This window comes from Panthera leo, chromosome D4, assembly GCF_018350215.1.
Source record: "Panthera leo isolate Ple1 chromosome D4, P.leo_Ple1_pat1.1, whole genome shotgun sequence".
Classification (NCBI taxonomy): Eukaryota; Metazoa; Chordata; class Mammalia; order Carnivora; family Felidae; genus Panthera; species Panthera leo.
The window spans coordinates 83,585,994-83,601,507 of NC_056691.1; the positions used below are offsets into that span (position 1 = coordinate 83,585,994).

Consider the following 15,514-nt stretch of genomic DNA (forward strand, 5'->3'; position numbering starts at 1 on the left):
TTTTGGAAAGGATTTTCATATGCTAAGAGCCTCACAGGATCCTGAAGACCTACCTGTGGTCAAGCTAAGGTTGTTTTACCCTCCAGCAAAGTATTAATTGGGTTTTTGGTAGAATGCAGTACTTTGCCTGCCTCAAGTATTTGTTAATGGGCTGCAAGTTATAAGGAAATTTCATTTTATCTACATTTCCTTTTGCCTGTTTCCCACATAAGAGATTACTTAAAATCTTAAGCAACATAAACAAAAACGTACAACTCTATGAAAACAAAGACCCAATTTAATCTAAGGTTAAGGCCTATTAACAGAATCCCTCAGCCAACAGCCCACTCAATCTTGGCACCACAAAGTCATTCTTGACTCTGCACTACGTCCCCCCAGCCCCATCTTTCCCCATCTCCTACTCTGGGGATTCAGCTTTCCATCAGAATATGCCTTTCCAGCCAGGACCGGCTTCTCAGTCCCCAGGACCTCGCCCTTCCTGTCAGCATGGGGACCACAGGGTCATGTCCCTCACCTCCCACCCACCAGGTCAATGTGACTGCTACACCCGAGGTTGCCTAGTCCAAATATTTTCATTGTCTTGTCTGTCTTCTGGATATACTTTAAACGTCTGTATAGTCTCCCAATTAACAATAGAATCACTATGTACAAAGCAGAGGCGACTTCCTCCGAGCAAAGTGGTGGCGTTCAAGGCTCCTAAGATTGTAGAATTAGGATCCCCCTCCCCGCCTGCCCCCCCATTCCGTCACTTCCAGAGGTAGAACTACTACTCATCCCTCAGCTCGAAGGTTTTTTTCTCAAAGAAGCCTGCCCAGCACCCGACAGCCAGGAGCCTTATCCTCAGGGCCCCGTGCCGCACCCCCCCCTCCCCCCCGCGTCCGCGGCTATGACGCGCAGGCCCCTTCCAAGGCCAGGGGCTCTTCGGATTCAGGAGAAGCCGAAGAAGGAGCGCAGTTATAGCGTCCACCATGTTGGGACCTGTGTGGGGACAGGGCGCCCACTCAGACAGCAAGACTGGGGCTCCCCGAAGATGAAAGTCCCGCCGAAGGCCGTGGGAACGACTATAAGGTGGATTCTCCAGCGCTTCCAGCCAGTCTCCTACAGGGCTCCGCCCCTCCCGCCCACCGGCACTTCCGGTTCCGGCGTGGCCCGGAAGCGGGCGGACAGCGGCGTCTGCGCGCGGAGGAGGTGGAGGAGGCGCCCGGCGGCCGCTTCCCGCCCCCGAGCCTGAGCCGGTGCCGAAGGGAGTAGAGCCGAGGTCGGACCCGGAGAGGAGGCGGCTGAGCGGGCGCCGACTCCCCGCCATGGCCCGGAACACGCTGTCCTCGCGCTTCCGTCGGGTGGACATCGACGAGTTTGACGAGAACAAATTCGTGGACGAGCAGGAGGAGGCGGCGGCGGCGGCGGCCGAGCCAGGCCCGGACCCTAGCGAGGTGGACGGCCTTCTGCGGCAATATCCTTAACCGGCGCGGCGGGCCGCGCTCCCCTCAGGGGGGCCTCCCTACTCGTCTCACCCCGGGGCCCCTGAGGTCCGTTTCCCAAGTCCCTTCCGATCCGGCTCCCCTCGAACCGGGTTCCCTCAGCCCGGTATCCCCCACCGCCTTCCCTCCGACCCGGGCTCCGGCCCTCGGAGGTTCCCCCAGCAGCGTGGCTCCACGAGGCCCCTAGACCCTGGTGGACCCGCCGGCTCGCCAGGCTCCGAGGCACGCCCGACTCGCCTGCCGCCCGCAGGCCGGCCCCGCACTCCTCCGCGAGGCCTGCCCTCGTCTCCCCCGGTGTCCTCATCCCCTCTGACTGACCGTGGCTTGGGCTCCCTATCACTCCGTCCCTCCCTTGAAGGAAATGGGGCCATTCTCGAGCTTGATGGGAGGGAGGGGCAGAGGTGAGCCCCCGCTGAGTAATTGAGCAGCCTGGGTGGCTCCTGGGCACTGTCCTCTTGGGCCGGATTGCAGCACCACAGGAAAATAGGTGGGTGGATGGCTGTGGGGAAGAAGGGACCCAAGGGGGAGCGAAGGCTGCAGCCCTAGCCCAGCCCTGAGGTCAGAGATTGTGCACCTCCGACCCCAGAATCAATCTGACCCTCCAGGTTAATGCCACTGTTTTGCACCTGTCCTCAGTTTCTATGAACACCTTGAGCTGTGGACCTTGATGGTCTCAGCCACGTTCAACAAGTGAGTTTTGGCTTCCTACCCGCAATAGCCTTCTTGTGCAGGAAGCAGTGGGAAAAACTAGTAGTTTAGAGCGAAGAAAAACCAGACAGTATGAAGTGAAATGTAAAAGTAGAGCCTCATGACTGGAAATGACTATTCCTGTGACCACAGAGAGCAAGCATTTAGAAAACAAGATTAAAAATAGAGGTGGTTGTCACAGCCCGCTGGGTCCCTTAGCAGTTTGAGCACAGGAAACTGACTTATTCTCACAGGAAGGATTTTTCTTTATTCAAATGGTGTTACAGGAAGTGCCTGCCCCTCCCCCACACTTGCCAGGGCAGGGTTGGAGGCTCATGCTGTATATAAATCAGATTCTGAGTGTTTAATCAGTTGACTCAGCTTGGGAAGTCAGGCCCGTGGACTACCTTAGGGAGGAGTCCTGCAGTGTTCCTCCAACGTGCCTTTGAAACAAAAACCTTCAGACTTTCTTTGTTTGAACAGGAATGTGTTTTCAAAGGTGGGGATTCAAACTTGTATTTCCTGCCCCATCAGGATCACCCTGTTTACCCCATTGGTGAATCGGGGTCATGAGAAGGACCCCTCATGAGGGAAGATTGATTCTGCGTTCTGATGCAGAACCTGGCTCATGGGCAGGCAATGCCAAAAAGACTCCAGGGTCAGGCGTGTGGCCGAGAACTATGTACAGATGGGGAGAACAAGGTCTGGTTATCTGAGGTGTTGGTCCTGATGCTGCAGGGACTTGTTGAAAGCCCTCTCTTGCTATGCCCCTAATGATAGGTTTCTTGAGGCTGCTTGGAGGCCTAGGTTTAGCACATCCAGTGGGTGCAGTTTCTCCACTAGTGGCTGTGTCAGAAACCTTGTTACCATGGACAGTATACCTCTTGGGATTGGGGAAAGGGAGGTTAGCAATGAGAACTGAAATCCTGGCAAATGTGGGGCCCAGGGAAGGAGGAGGAAGGAGAACTAGTATTTACTGAGTCCCTATCATGTGCCAGATATTGGACTTATAGTGATATTACTGAGTTTAAACTATAGAACAGGCTTCTAATAGAAGAGTCTTAGAACAAAGTCCAGAGGAAGGGGTAGAGGTTGGTTGATTGGAGTGGGGAAATGTAGGGAGGAGGAGGAGGAGGCCTGTCCTACTGCTGCATAGGGAATTGAGTCATGGTAGGGAATCAGGCAGATGAAATAGAAAGAACATGGGCTGTGTATCAATGCAAACCTCACTCTGTCATGCTATAGCTATGTGACCTCACACCTTCTCTGAACCTCAGCATCCTCTTCTGTGAAAAGGAGGGGAACCATGCTGGCCTTACAGGTTCCACGGGAGCATCACGGAACAACATTGCAAAAAACTTCACAGTACTGGGCACACAGCGAGTGCCCTAGACATGCAGCTTGGGTCTGTGGGTAGAGTGACAGCAGGGGATTAGAGAAAGAGCTTGGCTTTGGAGTTGGGCATCCTTGGGTTTGAAGGCCGGCTGGACAGCTTAACTTTGTGACCTTGGGCAGGTCATTTCCCTTTTCTGAGCTTCAAATCCATTGCCTTCCAAGTGAGAATAATGATTCTTGTCACAGAGGGTTGATAGCAGTAATGAGAGGACATGTGAAAGCACCTGGTACAGGATAAGGATTTTAAAGTATTCCTTCCTTTTCTTCCTCACTGAAGAACTTTCTGGTCCTCAGGAACAGGTCCAAAGCAATGGTTTTGAGCAGTTTTGCACTCTTTCTTCCCCCTGAAGAAATTTGGCATTGTTTGGAGACACTTTGATTATCACAACTTGGAAATCCTGCTGGGATCTAGTGGGTAGCAGCCAGGGATGCTGCTAAATATTGTGTGATGCACAGGGCAGACCTCACATCAATCATGTGGTCTAGAATGTTAATGCTGTGGTTGAGGAGCCCTGATATAGAGGAGACAAGGGGGCGCATTCCCCAGCCTGTTCTCTAAGCTGAGCACTGAGGCCAGCTGGATAAATACCGTGCCCTCCCTCCTCCCCAGAACTCCCCAAGCTGCTAAAGGCCCTCCACCCATCAACATCTATAGCGAATGCTTGGTAGGTTGGCACTACAGAGGTAACTAAAGGGTGACTCTTTTTGTCCCTGGGGACTAGTTACCCTGCCCTTCCCCATCCATCTCCTGAGTGATTTTGTTTGCCAGCCATGCTGGTTAGCAAAGAGAGTCAGCCTACATTTCTTTAAGCTTCTGAGACTCTGCTCATTGTTCTGGGACGCCAAATCACAACTGTTTTCTAAGGTAGAAGTTATCAGTGGCTGGTACCAGACTGGCCCTCGCTTGGCTGAGGGAAAGGAAGTCCAAAGCCAACAGATATAGGGGGTGGGCCGTCTGTCCATTGTGGAAGGTGGATCAGGGCGCAGCAGGGGCCCGGGGAGCTCAGCCAGAGTGGCTCCTGAGTGGTGTGGGCCCAGCTCCGTCAAGATGGAGCCCACACTAGGGAAGATGGGACTAGGCGTTGCTCCGGAGTCTCTGTCTGTTCACACGTAGGTATCACTGCATGAACAGGAGTAGAGACCTGATTGGGTAGAAGCCATTCCTTGTTCTATTTTTGAAGCTTTTTGGCTGAAGCCAGTGTTTCAGATGAGGAAATGAAAGTTGGCTGATGTAATTCAGTTTAAAATAGGTGTCACCTTTGGGGACCTAACCCAGATTGTCATTTTCTTTTGAGTGTGGTATATTTGGAACTCAGCAAAGAAGGTGTCAGGATTGCAACTAAGGTTGCGGGGAGGGGAGAGGATCAACTCATATTTGGGGGAAAAGCTTTTAGATTAATAAATCTCCCTCCTAGTAGCAGCTGGGACCTCACAGACCTAAGTAGGTCTTAGAAGATAGAAATTTTAGGGGCGCCTGGGTGGCTCAGTCGGTTGAGCGTCCGACTTCAGCTCAGGTCATGATCCCACGGTCCGTGAGTTCGAGCCCCGCGTCGGGCTCTGGGCTGATGGCTCAGAGCCTGGAGCCTGCTTCCGATTCTGTGTCTCCCTCTCTCTCTGCCCCTCCCCTGTTCATGCTCTCTCTCTGTCTCAAAAATAAATAAAAAACGTTAAAAAAAAAATTAAAAAAAAAAAAGAAGATAGAAATTTTAGCACATCTTAATTTCTTTAGCAGTTTAACTGAGAAAACATTGGATTAAGAGGAGATCTCCGTTTGTGCCTTCATTCTTCTCCTTTGAGAATGAGAAGATGAGAATGGTAGCCGCGCACTGTTGTCAGGACCCAATGGGGCAGACGTGGTGCCCAGGACCAAGCAGTTGTAAGCAAGCTCCGTCAGGTTTTGCTGCAGGTCACCCCAAGAGGGCACTTGTTTCCAGGGAGGGAAGGAGTGTCCAAATGTGTTTTAGGGGGCGGCGGAAGGAGGGGCTTGCACTGTTGGCAGAGGTGTCCTCTCCTCTCTGTGGCTCAGGAAAGCCACAGGCTACTCTCTGAACGGGCTGTGGCCACCTGGAAGCTGCGGTGGGAGTATCTCTTGACTCCTCCCTTGAGCTGTTTTTGAAATGAGTTCACTAATAAAAGTGTGAACATGCTTGAGCCTAGCCATCCTTAACTGGTGGTGATGCACAGGGGACATGCTTCGGGCATTCCATGCAGCCTTGCGGAACTCTCCCGTCAACACCAAGAATCAGGCTGTGAAGGTAAAGGGGGCTCTGCTGCAGCTTTGCCGGGTGGTGTTGGGACCAGGGTTGTGGTTGTCCGTGTCCCCAGCTGAGCGTGACTTCCACGGGGCTTCAGACAGCATCTATTTAGTGTTAGCATCAGTGAGTTTCTACTAAGGGAGTGGGTTGGCACTGGGCAGTGCTTCCATGGAAGCCTCCTGGCTGGCACTCCTGACATCAAAGCTGTCGGTGTTTATAGTAAAAGCTCCCCAAAGAAACATTCACTTCTCCCCAGAGCCTCATGGGGTGAGAAGTCGGCCCAGCCCTTGCTGCTTAGCAAAACTATAAATTAGCATGCCACGTGGGACTTAGCAGTTTCTGCTTTAAAGGTTATCGAATAGGCTTTATTTGCATAAGTATTTTCAGTGCTTTTAAAATTTCCTGCCTTTTAAAAACAAGGTGAGAAGATACATTTGTGTTTACTGCATCACAGCTGTTTAGAAGCTGTCTAAAATTTGGTCCAGGGAAAGGGGTCTCTCTCAAGCTGGGGTTTTGCTGTCTTGTCACAGCATCTTGATGTAATCAATGGCTGCACCTCTCAGGCAGAGGGAAGTGGCTTCTGTGTTACTGGGGTGAATGCAGAGGGAAACTGCAGCCTAGTACACCTGTTCAGAAAGTAGATCTCCACAGTTAGGATCTTGTGAAATCTGAGGCTTTGCAGGTATGCTTCTCTCTGACAAACCACTTACTCCCCCAAAATAAGTGGGATAACTTATTAGCATGAATAAGGGATACTTGAAATTTAAATCAATAAAGGTATTTCAGCCCACTTAGTTTTTAACCATCCCAGACAAATTAGAAATTGGGCAGTGTTTCTAAGAGTTCTGACCACTTGGTTTGGTATTTCTGTGCCGGTCTTGGAGGACATGGATGTGCCTGGGCTGTGGCTCTGGGTGTCACTCCCTTTCTCTTTCCTTTATAGGAACGAGCCCAGGGCGTGGTGCTGAAAGTGCTTACAAATTTTAAGAGCAGTGAAATTGAGCAGGCTGTGCAGTCACTGGACAGAAATGGCATTGACTTGCTAATGAAGTACATTTATAAAGGGTTTGAGAAGCCCACAGAAAACAGCAGTGCGGTGTTACTCCAATGGCATGAAAAGGTAGGTGAACACACTGCTCATGTGGGCAGCTCACGGACTCGCCCCAGTTCTAGGGTTCAGATCCGCGGGCTAGAGCTCCCACAATAACATAGGACAGTCTGATTGTCATAATAATAAGGGGCCACGCCTAAAGCAACCTGGGACATCTGATCACTTCTCCCGTGGAAGCACTTGGTAGGGGTTCACAGTCTCTGGTAATTGCAATTACTTTAGCTGCTGATTTATGCCGGGCATGTCGTGGGGACAGGTGACTTGGCATGGGAAGAGGGACAGGGAGTCCCAGGTGGGAGGGAGGCAGGCTTGAAGCTGGGGCTTCATAAGACTTTAGTGGAGGCAGCTGCTTTGCATTGGTGGAGGTGGCGGTTGGGGGGCTCTTAAGGATGCAGGCTGAGCCCCTCGCTAACTCTAGGGGCTTCCTGCTGTGCTGCAGCTTCACTAGGCCAGAGAAGGCAGTGGCAGAAACCTGAATGTTTACTTAATGGGGCCTTCATCCACCTGAAGCATAAAAAGCTGTGCCTGTCCTTTGTTCAGGTCGTTAGAAGAGCAAGCCGTTTCATCTAGCCCGTGTCCTGCCTATGCACCAATGTCCCCCTGCCCTGTAGAACTACAGGAAGCTCGCTTATCAGTATAGGAGACCAGGCTATTCCCAACACGGTATCTAAAACTCTCCATAAAGGTTTTGAGGGGTCAGCCACTTGGGCAGCCTTGGTGCTGTGCCGCGGTGGTGGCCTTTGGTCCTGCTGTGGGGTGTGCTGTGCCTGCTCCGTCGGGAGGTGAACTCCTGGGCTTGGTGGGGGTAGCTCTGGTACTCGGGAGCTGAGCAAGCCCTCTGTGTGGTGGGGAGGCCAGGCCCTTTGGTCCCTTTAAGGCAACTTGGTGCCGAGCCCTGCTGGCATTTCTAAGGAGGCCTCAGGGAGGCAGCTATAATGAGCTCGTGTCTATTTAAGTGTCTAGGGCAGTACCGGCAGGCCGGAAACAGCTTGTCAAAAAGGGAAACTTGGGGGGCTGTGCTGTGTATGTGCTTGGTAACAGTGTTCTCAAGCCCAGCTCTGCTGTCTCGAGCTAGCAGCTCTTCGGGACCCCTGGCTCCAGGACAGGGCTCCACGCCTAGAATGGGGGCTCTCTCGTCACCTCCTTAACTGTGCTGTTGCAGGAACCCTTTTTCGAGAGGGTCTGTGACGCGGTGGGACCTAGGTCTGGGAATGTGCTTGGTCCCTTCTTCCCTGGCAAGCCAGGCTCCCACGTGGCCAGCCATGTCTCATTTCACTCCTTTCCTTTTCCTGCCCCCACAGGCATTAGCAGTAGGAGGACTAGGCTCCATTATAAGAGTTCTTACAGCAAGAAAGACTGTTTAAAAAAAAAAAAAAAAAAAAAGGACTCATGTTACCTTGAGAAGAATTTTGGATGCACAGGCTGATGAAGAAGGGATTGACAATGGACCATCTTCCTAGGAACTCCCAGCTAAACTATTTCAGGACATGCATCAGCTGAAGTGTATTTTATTTTCAAGGTGGAGGGAGAAATCGTCTGTTTCCTAAATCCTTTGCAGGATCTGATAGTCTATGCCTTTGTCCACAAGTAACACAGAACTGACATTGTAACTGTCTCCTGGAGTGGCTGGCCAGCGTTGGTCAGGTGTACCTGTGTGCTCTGCCTCTTTAAAATGGGGGAGGGACAACTTGGGCAGGTACAGATCCAAGGGCTGTGGTAAAAGGGAGAGCTTGTTTTTTTGAAGTAGTAAAAACTTCAAGGGTTTGTACAGACATCCCGTCTTCCCAGAGAAGACGGGCTCTCTTGGGTTCATTGTAAAGTGCCTGCTGCATCAATAAAGCTCTTGGCTTATTAGTATGTACTTTGCGGTGTGTTTCATGTATGTAAAATGAGTAATGAATGGGACGGAAACGAATGAGAACTGATGTGGAGGGGTGGGCGTGTCCCTGGGGCGCTGTCCCCAGGGAGTGAGCATGGCGGTCCAGCCCTCTTGCCACAGCAGGACCTCAGGCCTGGGCTCAGCACTGCTGGCTGCTATGGAGAGAGATTTTGCCGAATAACTATTTATTGGTTTTACTCCTTTTGATTTGTATGTAATTTTGGAGCTTATTTAATTTAATAAAGTGCCGAACATTCAATAATTGGTCTAGGCTTCCAAAGTCTTTAGTTTGTGTGACTGCACTTGGAATCTTTTGGGAGCGTGCCCCAGAAAGGCCCGGTCACCATCTCCTGACTCTGACTTGGGCTTGTGGCAGGAACACTCTTAAACAAGTTTTTTTGCTTTTATCCTTTTTGTTTTGTTTTGAGAGAGCGAGAGAGCGAGCGAGCGAGCAGTGGAGGGACAAAGAGAGAAGGAGACAGGATCTGAAGTGGGCTCTGTGCTGATAGCAGAGAGCCAGATGTGGGGCTTCAGCTCACAAACTGTGAGATCGTGACCTGAGCTGAAGTCAGATGAAGTCAGTGCCTAACTGAGCCACCCAGGCGCCCCGTTAAACAAGTTCTTTTAAAGGATTAAAAGCCAGAAACAGGTAGCAATCAGTCTATACAAAAGGAACATTTTGTTCCCTATAACCACTAACAGCCAGCTTCTTTGAAGAGCAAAGATGTCTTTCTGGCCTTTTTAGCACGTGTAACTGCAGTCTGCATTCTATTAAAGGACCCCATTGAGATTTCTGAAGCTCTTCCTGGTCCTGCGGGCCTTGTCGATAGACATTGACCAAAATGACACAATCCTTTCAATTCCTCTGCAGAAGCTCCACTGTTCTGGGAGGTAGGACTAGGCTGCAGGTTTCATTACATGTACTTAAACCTAATCTGGGGAGATTCTGAAAGAAAGGCTCTACAGCCATCCCCCCACCCCCGCAGTCCCCTTCCCTTTTTTACTTACTAGGTTACTGGTTTAGCATAAAAGGATATCCTCGGAAACAGCCAGATGGAAGAGATGCATAGGGAACTTGGGAAAGGGCATGGAGCTTCCATGCTCTCTGAGCGTGCCATTCTCCCCACATCTCTGTGCTCACCAACACGGAAGCCACTCTCCCCACACCTCTGTGCTCCCACCTGGAAGCTCTGTACTGTAGTCTTTGAAGTTCGCCTTGAAGTATTAAATATGAGACACAATGTACTAAATTTCATTAGACTATCAAGTAAAACCCACTGTAGTTGCATCTGGATTAAAGAGCTTTAATCAAAAAGTGACACCACAAATGAATTTTCTACGGCAGTCTTAGATAATACAGTTCCTATTTACAACCGGAGAGAAATCCAAATCCAATGCTCATATAAAGGGCTATACATACTGTCGATCACAGAACTTTTTATACAAGTGAAAGTGCATTAAATCACTTAGAATATTTACTCCACTCTTCCTCTTAAAGCTGAAGGAAATTCAACATGCAGGAGGAAAGCCTAGTCAGAATGAATCCTCCCGAGGCAAGTATAGGCCGAGTGATGGGTCCCACGACTACACCTAAAGCTGCCGGGGACGTGGCTGGGGCAGGGTGAGACCAGCTCAAGGGCTGGAGAGGCCACGGCAGAGTGGGACGGGGCTCCCGCCGCCGTGTGGTAGCCGTCTGGTGAGCCCTGGACCACCTAATCTTGGGGAGTCTCCTGGAAAAGCTAAGAAAAGGTACCTGTTCTCCAAATTACAGAACGGAAGGCATTCCTATTGTGTGTCCCCACCAGGTAAGTGGAAAAGATATTCTCCACGAGGGAAAGCCATCTGCAGGGAGGAGCCACGGGAGGAGGTAGGTAACTGGAGAATGGGCCACTGGGTGGCAGACAGCCTGGCTGGGATGAGGGTGACGCTGCCCTTGCTCGGTACTTCCAGGTCTGTGGAAATGTACTAGGTTAAGTCCGCAAATCGGTGTTTCGCCGTGAGACAGATTTTATAGATTATAACCCTAAGCATTTTTGAGAAACATCATTGGATAACTGACAATAAATTTTAGGAGCTCCAGTTATTAACTTATTTTATTTAGCCGGTAAAACTTTTGTCAAACGAAATCAACAGTTTCTCTTTAGATTCCATACTGTGGACTATCCAGGGCAAGCATATTCCCCTTTCCTTAATAATAATAAGAGTTTTTAAAGGTCCCTACCCGAGCCATCTGCACGCCATCAAGTCCTGTAGCCGTCTGGGGCCGTCTGGATGCCATGTATGGGTGTAGTGTCGTCCTAAGTATACAGGGGCAGCGTTAGGGAGAGAGACGGTAGCTGCACGTACAAGGCAGACCGCTTCCCAGGTTTTGGTCAAGAACCGGGAGGGGGGCGGGGGGCGGGGGGCAGCTGTTGCTTCCTCCGAGCGGAGCAGACTGTCCAGGCTGTCCTTAACCGTAGCGAACGTGTGATTAGCATTTGCTCCGTCTTACGACACGGAATTAAGAGCAAAGCAAATGAAATACCACCGCTGCTTCAGAGGGAAGCAGAGACCACAGAATGCTGCGGTGAAATTAAAAAGGGGAAAGGAATCCCAATTTTAGAAATAATTTCCTCTTGATGCTCTGATTTGCCTTTAAGAACACCAGTTAAATAAATGGATTTTATAATACAGAGACATGTTTATAATAGCGAAGAATCTTAGCTATAAAAAATAGTTTAAAATGGTTTACCAGCAACCTATCCAAGACAAGTACATTCATTAAAAAGGCAATTGAGTGTATTTGGTGCTAAGGATCTTTTTTTTTTTTTTTTAAATATATCTGCTAGTTTTCTTCAGGAAAATGAGATACTGTCAGAAAGTTGCATATTCATTAATCCACACTGGCCCCAGAGTACCTTAAAGATGTACACATCTGAAGTTCTGGGTGGTCTGACAAACAGGGTGAGATAATGTTTTCTTGAGAGGAAGGGTTGAAAAGCCTCGTCTAACTCATCTGAACCCAAACATGCTGACGGGGAAGGGGAATTTTTAAAAGCCACCCCCAACGAGCTGGCTGTCTGTGGCAGAAGCAGGTGGGTCTGGCCTGCCGGGCACCATTTCAAAGGGCTGTCTTTCCGTCCGGCGTCAGCACCCCGTGGTGGGCCGGGTGCCTCCTCTCTGCCCAATGCCGCCGGCTTCAGCTTCAAGTGCTGACGTGAACAGTTAGAGGGTTCAGGTGCAGACGGGTGCTGGCCAGAGCTGGGAGTTTAGCAGCACTGTGGAAACGCGGGTAGTGCCAGGACCCTCCCGTTTGGTGAGCACAATGACACAGGATCAGCCACCTCCTGAGCTTCAGATCAGTCTGTCGGGAAGGGGGCCTTAAGTCTTGTAAACAATGCTCTGACGCTTGTACAAAATACTGCGGTTACAGTGATTAAAAACCCACCCAGACTGGTGTGTCAGTGTTCTTTTCACAGAAAAAGTGTCATCGCATGGAGATCCATCTGCCGGATTTCCACCTAGGACCACGGGATCCGAGGGTTGGAGATGGACGGCCGGATGCTGCCCTTGGGAGCTGGCTTGGACCCAAACCACGACATCTGCGTTGGAAGCAGAGAGGGCTTCTGAGCATCGGGACTAGGTGCAGAGGAAGCTGAAAGCGCCCCCTCCCTGTCCCGCAAGCACCCAGCGAAGATGCTGGACGTGGCAACCCGTCTACGGGGCCCAGAGCCCATTCTAAGTATGGGAGGGACGCAGGAGGAAACAGAGTTGACAAGAACAAGGTAGTGGAATTGTACCTAATTCTTCCAGAAAATATTTTTTTCTTCTATAAATTCTGAATATTTTTTAGTTTTTAAACTTTTTTGGTGTTTATTATTTGTTTTTTGAGACAGACAGAGTAAGAGCAGGGGTGGGGGGCAGAGAGAAGGAGACACAGACTCCGAAGCAGGCTCCAGGCTCTGAGCTGTCAGCACAGAGCCCGACATGGTGCTCAAACCCACAGACCGTGAGACCATGACCCGAGCCGAAGTTGGACACTCAACCGACTGAGCCACCCAGGTTTCTTTCTTCTCTTTTTCTTCCTCCCTCCCTCCCTTCCTCCCTTCCTTCCTTCTTTCTTTTCTTTTCTTTTCTTTTCTTTCTTTCTTTCTTTCTTTCTTTCTTTTTCTTTCTTTCTTTCTCTTTCTCTCTTTTTCTTTATTTGAGAGAGAGGGCGAGCGAGCATGCGAGCGAGTGTGCACAGTGAAGGAGGGGCAGAGAGAAGGAGAGACGGAATCCCAAGCAGGCTCCACGCTGTCAGCGCAGAGCCTGATGTGGGGCTTGAACTCACGAACTGTGAGGTCATGACCTGAGCCGAGATCAAGAGTCGGACACTTAACCGACTGTGCCACCCGGGCGCCCCTGAATATTTTATTTAAAAAAAAAAAATCTGGACGTTGGGCCGGACCTGGGGCTGTTGACGTTAATGACGTCAGTGAAAGCGCGGTGGACACATAAGGCCTGTCGGTGGGCACCGCGCAGACGCGTGTGCACAAGGCACGTCCTCAGTAAATACGGCCCAACAGGAGTCCACTATCCAGCAGCACTTTCTCGGCGGACGATGCAGCTGTGGACGGGCTCACCCGCCAGTGCTGGGATTACTGGCTAGTTCCTAAGAACCAGACAGCAGGCCAGGGAACCCTACCTTATACTCCAGGGTTTCTTTGAGCATGTTCTCTTCCTCTTGTGAGAAGTTCAGCAACACTGACACAGCTTTTATAAGGTGAAAAGCCTGAAACAAAGTTGAGTTTCGCTGCCACGGGCCCTGGGGTGGCGGACGGTGGGGGAGGATCGGGGGGCTTAGCTGGAGCGCTCCCTGGGTCTCTTCCCGGTGTGTGCTCCCCACGGGTTAGCAAGGACCACGTGGAGGGGGACGTTGGGCTTCCTCGGGTCTGACGACAACGACAGACTTTTCTCCCCTCCATCTCTTCCTCTGGGAACCGGCAAGATCCCCAGGACATCCACGGCGGCCACCCTGCCCTTCAGCAGGATGCGGGAGCGCGGGGCAGACCGTTCCCGGACTGCAGCCTCAGCCTCCAACCCGCGCGGCCTCCCCGGAGCGGACTCCCTTCTCGGCCCCCACCTGCCGGCTGCACCGTCAGCAGGTCAGTGCCAGCTGGAGAAATAACCGTTACGTGTCCACACTGGTGGCCAAATGGGAACGTGGGAGAGGAAGAAAGCAATGTACTTGGTGGGAAGCCACACGAGGCTTGGACAAAGGAACCAGACGCTCCGGACCCAAAAGGCAACTCAGAAACCCTTTACCTCAGACTCTCGACAGGACATGAATTTTAAAACCACGTGCTTAAGGTACTCAAAGTTGATCTCGCGGGCATCAGTCAGGTCAGCATTATTCGTGACGGAAGGAGCCATGTTGGGCATCTCGGGGCCAGGCTTCTCTCGGACCTCAAAGAGCTCACTGTCGGGTCTGATTTTCTAAAAACCCAATGGAAAGATGCTGTGCCAAACCCCCCAAGACAGGTCTGAAAATCACCCGGGAGAGTCACCCGGCTTGCGCCGCGCTCACCCGCTGTTCCTTGGCCTCACCTGCACCACAGTAGGGTGAAAGGGCCCCCGCTGGGAAGGAAGTGCCTGAAGAAGGCTCAGCAACCCCCCTCCCCCCCACCGGCAGACGGGGCGGCCCGAGAGGAAGGAGGGGGTTGTCTGGGGAGGTCTGGACGATCCCCGTCCCGGTGTCAGGATGTCTGCGGGGCAGCGAGCACCCCAAACTGGGCAGAGGTGCCGCTCTCCTGTCTGGGCCCGGCGCTCTGCTGCTCACCTGCGGCGCACAGGTCGCTGACTTCTCAGCCCACAGACGGGCTTGGAGAAGAACCGCACGTGCCCCGAGTCACACAGTTACTTTTCAGAGACAGGTTCGAGCTGGCAGGGCTACCGTCCCACCAGCCAACATCTGGCTTCCCAGAGACCTCGCAGTCAACCGGTGGGGGGAGAGCATTGTCAAGCGGCGAGGGAACCCGGGAGGGCCAGAGCCAGGAAGGGCACAGGCAGTGGGGAGAAGAGGGGAACTTACCAGTTCCTTCTGGAGAGTCTTTTTGAGTTCCAGCATCCTCTGCTGCATCTGCTTTATGGTCTGAGACAAACCCCGCCCCCCGCAAAAAGCCATCTGTTACATGCACATTCCACCATCTTTAAGGTGCCAAGGACAACAGAACAGCCACCCACCCCCTTGGGACCCTATACACCTGTTATAAGACACTGTCCCGTCTCCTGAGGGGCTCGTGTTGTCACACCTGTGTGCCTCCCGCCCGGGGCCCTCTTCCCTCCTTCTCGCTGCTCTGCATGCACATGCTCTCCAGGCCCCACAAGGGCCACTGAAGCCGTCACATACCCTCTGTGGAGCGCTCGTGCCCCAGGGCTGCCCCGGCCTCCCCACGGGCTCAGCCCTCAGGACTGCTTCAGGTGCCTGCATCTGGAAGCACCTCTGCACAGTAGACTTGTCCTTCAGAATGAGATTTACGTGCTATGATCCCTCACCACTGCTCCGGAAATACCATTTTCAATGCTTATTTGGAACAGTGTAAACGGTCATGGTTTTTCTGTACTTCTCTATTTTATTTTATTTTTAGTGAGTTTAATTAGTATTGAGCTTTAAGTGTAATTTATTACACACTCCGTTAATCACTAAAAAGGCTACCCTCTGTTTTCCCAATGAGAAAATTTACTG

General features: G+C 51.5%; 2 protein-coding genes across 6 annotated transcripts in view; one reads left to right on the plus strand and one right to left on the minus strand.

The window, feature by feature from the left end:
- Positions 1–1,155: 1,155 nt before the first annotated feature.
- On the plus strand, positions 1,156–8,790 carry ARPC5L (actin related protein 2/3 complex subunit 5 like). 2 transcript variants are annotated; one of them, XM_042911804.1, is made up of 4 exons: positions 1,156–1,453; positions 5,746–5,818; positions 6,762–6,938; positions 7,470–8,224. In XM_042911804.1, the coding sequence occupies exons 1-4, from the start codon at positions 1,305–1,307 to the stop codon at positions 7,497–7,499; spliced, it is 429 nt and encodes a 142-aa protein (XP_042767738.1). In that variant the 5' UTR covers positions 1,156–1,304; the 3' UTR covers positions 7,500–8,224. The 2 variants fall into 2 exon arrangements, with proteins under 2 accessions (XP_042767738.1, XP_042767737.1); XM_042911803.1 differs by lacking the exon at positions 7,470–8,224 and adding an exon at positions 8,231–8,790 and having other exon boundaries at positions 1,157–1,453.
- Positions 8,791–10,091: 1,301 nt separating this feature from the next.
- GOLGA1 (golgin A1) overlaps positions 10,092–15,514 on the minus strand; it is a 48,599-nt gene continuing 43,176 nt past the window's right edge. For 2 of the 4 annotated variants that reach the window (XM_042911800.1, XM_042911801.1), the window contains exons 20-23: positions 14,861–14,920; positions 14,095–14,265; positions 13,475–13,561; positions 10,092–12,389 (exon numbers count right to left, since the gene is read on the minus strand). In XM_042911800.1, coding sequence (XP_042767734.1) covers positions 12,309–12,389; positions 13,475–13,561; positions 14,095–14,265; positions 14,861–14,920 — 399 coding nt within the window. In that variant the 3' untranslated portion in view covers positions 10,092–12,308. Of the gene's footprint in view, positions 12,390–13,474; positions 13,562–14,094; positions 14,266–14,860; positions 14,921–15,032; positions 15,290–15,514 lie in introns of those variants that run through there. The other 2 variants (XR_006195639.1, XR_006195640.1) reach the window with 2 other exon arrangements.

What these genes read in the sequence shown, in the direction of transcription:
- ARPC5L (XM_042911803.1), top strand. Translation starts at nt 1,305, where the DNA reads ATGGCCCGGAACACGCTGTCCTCGCGCTTCCGTCGGGTGGACATCGAC. An exon ending in CCAAGAATCAGGCTGTGAAG is followed by an intron (nt 5,819 to 6,761) that starts GTAAAGGGGGCT and finishes TTTCCTTTATAG; the next exon opens with GAACGAGCCCAGGGCGTGGT. An exon ending in TACTCCAATGGCATGAAAAG is followed by an intron (nt 6,939 to 8,230) that starts GTAGGTGAACAC and finishes CTGCCCCCACAG; the next exon opens with GCATTAGCAGTAGGAGGACT.